General features: G+C 34.6%; 1 protein-coding gene across 1 annotated transcript; it reads left to right on the forward strand.

Annotated features, from left to right (window-relative positions):
- The first annotated feature begins 718 nt into the window (after positions 1 to 718).
- On the forward strand, positions 719 to 4,015 carry LOC137626138 (arp2/3 complex-activating protein rickA-like). The gene is made up of 2 exons (XM_068357214.1): positions 719 to 742; positions 3,233 to 4,015. Exons 1-2 carry the CDS (start codon positions 719 to 721, stop codon positions 4,013 to 4,015), a joined length of 807 nt encoding a protein of 268 aa, XP_068213315.1.
- Positions 4,016 to 5,844: the final 1,829 nt, after the last annotated feature.

Below are 5,844 nucleotides of genomic sequence, written 5' to 3' on the forward strand. Positions count from 1 at the left end.
ACGTATATATATATATATATATATATATATATATATATATATATATATATATATATATATATATATATATATATATATATTTTATATACATATATATACCTATATATATATATTTTATATACACACACATATATATATATATACTAAATTTATATATATATATATATATATATATATATATATATATATATATATATTATATATATATATATATATATATATATATATATATATATATATATATTTTATATATATATATATTTTATATATATATAAATATATATATATATATAAATATATATATATATATATATATTTATATATATATATATATATATATATATATATATATAAAGAGAGAGAGAGAGAGAGAGAGAGAGAGAGAGAGAGAGAGAGAGAGAGAGAGAGAGAGAGAGAGAGAGAGAGAGAGAGAGAGAGAGAGAGAGAAATTCAAAGTAAAAATGCAAGTATTCAGTCAAGCCGTAAGCAGAATTTTCCAGCAAATTAAGAACTAAGATTGTACATAGCCTTTGAGGTAGGGAAAAAAAAAAAAAAAAAAAAAAAAAAAAAAAAAAAAAAAAAAAAAAAAACACAACACACACACACACACACATTCTTCAGCTACTTCTTAAAGAAAAAAAGAAATTGCTTGCATGCTTCAAGAGGTCTTTTGTCGAATTGATTTATTGCAGCATTCAAACACTCAAGACTTCTTAACATGCATACCGATCACACTCACGAGGTGAAACTTTTTACGAGTTTGTTACGGCTTTGGCAGAAATGCTGACATAAGTATTATTTAAGATTTCGTTAATATTATATTATATATCATATATATATATTATATATATATATATATATATATATATATATATATATATATATATATATATATATATATATACAAATATAAATATATAAATATATATATATATATATATATAAATATATAAATATATACATAAATATATATATGGATATATACATACATATACCAAAGGCACTTCCCCCAATTTTGGGGGGTAGCCGACATCAACAAGAACAAAACAAAAAAGGGGACCTCTACTCTCTACGTTCCTCCAGTCTAACCAGGGACTCAGCCGAGTTCAGCTAGTACTGCTAGGGTGCCACAGCCCAACCTCCCACATTTCCACCACAGATGAAGCTTCATACTGCTGAGTCCCCCTACTGCTGCTACCTCCGCGGTCATCTAAGGCACCGGAGGAAGCAGCAGGGGCTACCGGAACTGCGTCACAATCGCTCGCCATTCATTCCTATTTCTAGCACGCTCTCTTGCCCTCTCTCACATCTATCCTCCTATCACCCAGAGCTTTCTTCACACTATCCATCCACCAAACCTTGGCCTTCCTCTTGTACTTCTCCCATCAACTCTTGCATTCATCACCTTCTTTAGCAGACAGCCATTTTCCATTCTCTCAACATGGCCAAACCACCTCAACACATTCATATCCACTCTAGCCGCTAACTCATTTCTTACACCCGTTCTCACCCTCACCACTTCGTTCCTAACCCTATCTACTCGAGATACACCAGCCTTACTCCTTAAACACTTCATCTCAAACACATTCAATTTCTGTCTCTCCATCACTTTCATTCCCCACAACTCCGATCCATACATCACAGTTGGTACAATCACTTTCTCATATAGAACTCTCTTTACATTCATGCCCAACCCTCTATTTTTTACTACTCCCTTAACTGCCCCCAACACTTTGCAACCTTCATTCACTCTCTGACGTACATCTGCTTCCACTCCACCATTTGCTGCAACAACAGACCCCAAGTACTTAAACTGATCCACCTCCTCAAGTAACTCTCCATTCAACATGACATTCAACCTTGCACCACCTTCCCTTCTCGTACATCTCATAACCTTACTCTTACCCACATTAACTCTCAACTTCCTTCTCTCACACACCCTTCCAAATTCTGTCCATTAGTCGGTCAAGCTTCTCTTCTGTGTCTGCTACCAGTACAGTATCATCCGCAAACAACAACTGATTTACCTCCCATTCATGATCATTCTCGCCTACCAGTTTTAATCCTCGTCCAAGCACTCGAGCATTCACCTCTCTCACCACTCCATCAACATACAAGTTAAACAACCACGGCGACATCACACATCCCTGTCTCAGCCCCACTCTCACCGGAAACCAATCGCTCACTTCATTTCCTATTCTAACACATGCTTTACTACCTTTGTAGAAACTTTTCACTGCTTGCAACAACCTTCCACCAACTCCATATAACCTCATCACATTCCACATTGCTTCCCTATCAACTCTATCATATGCTTTCTCCAGATCCATAAACGCAACATACACCTCCTTACCTTTTGCTAAATATTTCTCGCATATGTGCCTTACTGTAATAATCTGATTCATACAACCCCTACCTCTTCTAAAACCACCCTGTACTTCCGAGATTGCATTCTCTGTTTTATCCTTGATCCTATTAATCAGTACTCTACCATACACTTTTCCAACTACACTCAACAAACTAATACCTCTTGAATTACAACACTCATGCACATCTCCCTTACCCTTATATAGTGGTACAATACATGCACAGACCCAATCTACTGGTACCATTGACAACACAAAACACACATTAAACAATCTCACCAACCATTCAAGTACAGTCACACCCCCTTCCTTCAACATCTCAGCTTTCACACCATCCATACCAGATGCTTTTCCTACTCTCGTTTCATCTAGTGCTCTCCTCACTTCCTCTATTGTAATCTCTCTCTCATTCTCATCTCCCATCACTGGCACCTCAACACCTGGAACAGCAATTATATCTGCCTTGGATATATATATATATATATATATATATATATATATATATATATATATATATATGAGTATATATATACATATATACATATATGTATACATATATATATACACACATATATATACATATACATACATGTATATATATATATATATATATATATATATATATATATATATATATATATATATATATATTATATATATACATATATATATATATATATATATATATATATATATATATATATATATATATATATATATAAACCATCAATCAGTTATGAAACTTCACCTCTATATAATACAACAATAAACTCAAACTGTACTATCACATATGAGATATAATCCGGAAGGGGTGAATTTGCAACTACTCTCAAGTGGGTTTAGAGTCATCCTTTTGCCCGCTGTAGGACTCTTCAATCCACTTGCATCTAATCAGTCTAGTGATCTTTATTTTGGGGCTGCGAAGGACTCGGAAAGGCCCAAACTCTCTTCCTCAGACGCCTAAACCAAAGGACTACGCGACAGGTGTGTCTCTTCCTCAGACGCCTAAACCAATGGACAACACGACAGGTGTCTCTCTTCCTCAGACGCCTAAACCAATGGACAACACGACAGATGTCTCTCTTCCTCAGACGCCTAAACCAATGGACAACACGACAGGTGTCTCTCTTCCTCAGACGCCTAAACCAATGGACAACACGACAGGTGTCTCTCTTCCTCAGACGCCTAAACCAATGGACAACACGACAGTTGTCTCTCTTCCTCAGACGCCTAAACCAATGGACAACACGACAGGTGTCTCTCTTCCTCAGACGCCTAAACCAATGGACAACACGACAGGTGTCTCTCTTCCTCAGACGATTAAACCAATGGACAACACGACAGGTGTCTCTCTTCCTCAGACGCCTAAACCAATGGACAACACGACAGGTGTCTCTCTTCCTCAGACGCCTAAACCAATGGACAACACGACAGTTGTCTCTCTTCCTCAGACGCCTAAACCAATGGACAACACGACAGGTGTCTCTCTTCCTCAGACGCCTAAACCAATGGACAACACGACAGGTGTCTCTCTTCCTCAGACGATTAAACCAATGGACTACACGACAGGTGTCTGGCAGAATGAGATGTTCGGGAGAATTATTTACCTGGTTAAAGAAAACGGAACTGAACCTCAATCTCTTGGTTAAAATGACGGTGTACGGTCGCTGAAGAGGAAGGGACTAATAGAGAATATTTCTGTTGAATTGACTGCCGATTGTTGAGTGTGTGACGAGCCGAGAGAAGGTTGTAACTCAAAGACAATGTGAAAGCAACCAAGTGGATTTATTATAGAACACTCTCTTTTATATACAAAAGCTCAAAGCAACAAGAACTTTCATGTTTGTAAAACAGACATTGTTGCAGAGGAGAATACCAGACATGTTTAATCTGGTTCATTTTAGTGCGAGGGAAGAGCGAAGGTACAAGCATAATATATACACAAAATGAACTATGTACGATCGTGTGACACAAGGTTGGTACAAGTGTAACAGCTGAGAGAGAGAGAGAGAGAGAGAGAGAGAGAGAGAGAGAGAGAGAGAGAGAGAGAGAGAGAGAGAGAGATGCTCCGTCAAAATAGTGTAATCTAAAATATAACTGCTTAGGATAGGTATGGCTCACTTCATCTCTCTATTTCTGTTTTTCCTTTTCTAAGAAAATAAAACGGGAAAAATCTTTGGCAATGCTCATATAGCTACGAGGTGCTATTGAAAAATGTATAAAATGACGCAAAAATTAAAACATAACATTTCATGTATATGTTTGATATTATAAGAATAATAACATGTCTTGTATAAGTTTGATATCATAAGAAAAATAACATGTCTTGTATATGTTTGATATTATAAGAAAAATTGACGACAAGACGCACAACTAGCGAGTAATCAAACAGGTTTAATTTTCCATGCATTTCTTACCATATATGTATATATGTATGTACTTGAATATAGTTCTAATACTGCCTTCATCAAAGATGATGAAAGAAATTAAACCCGAGATGCCATTCTGCTGAATCTACTGATCGTATGTATATACTGTATGTATGCATATACTGTATGTATGTATATACTCTATGTATGTATATACTGTATGTATAGTCGAAATAATTCTTACTCCTATGTTTCAAACGATAAAAGAAGTATAATTTGTCAAAGTTAGTTAGTAAGAAATACTGTATATATGAATAAGTTGAAATAATTCTTTCTATTTTGCAAAAGATGAAAGAAGTATAATTTGTCAATGTGAACTAATAAGAAATACTGTTTGTATGAATATACAGATCGCAATGATTCTTCCTTCTATTTTGCAAAAGATAAAAGTATAATTTGTCAAAGTGAATTAATAAGAAATACTGTATGTATGAATATATAAGTCGAAATAATTCTTCCTTCTATTTTGCAAAAGATAAAAGAAGTATAATTTGTCAAAGTGAGTTAATAAGAAATACTGTATGTATAAATATATGTCGAAATCATTTTTCCTTCTATTTTGCAAAAGATGAAGTATAATTTGTCAAAGTGAACTAATAAGAAATACTGCATGTATGAATATATAGATCAAAATAATTCTTCCTTCTATTTTGCAAAAGATAAAAAAAGTATAATTTGTCAAAGTGAACTAATAAGAAATACTGTATATATGAATATATAAGTCAAAATAATTCTTCCTTCTATTTTGCAAAAGATGAAGTATAATTTGTCAAACTGAACTAATAAGAAACACACTTGATCAAGAAAGAAAACAAGAGAGACCCATGACCCATCTCAGGTGGAAAGGCCAGGTGAGTAAGCAGTTTACAGCTTGGTCATGAAGGGGGGATCATAAAAATGACAGGTAGTTGTTAACATCAGTTAGACATGGAGTGATAAAAGCCACTGACACTAATGCCATATATTTTAAACCCTTTACATTTGGAATGTGGCTGTTTTCGCGTCTACTTTTAAAAAAGGTGAAAAGCAAGTAGCTTGAAATGTTAAAA

This window comes from Palaemon carinicauda, chromosome 33, assembly GCF_036898095.1.
Source record: "Palaemon carinicauda isolate YSFRI2023 chromosome 33, ASM3689809v2, whole genome shotgun sequence".
Lineage (NCBI taxonomy): Eukaryota > Metazoa > Arthropoda > Malacostraca > Decapoda > Palaemonidae > Palaemon > Palaemon carinicauda.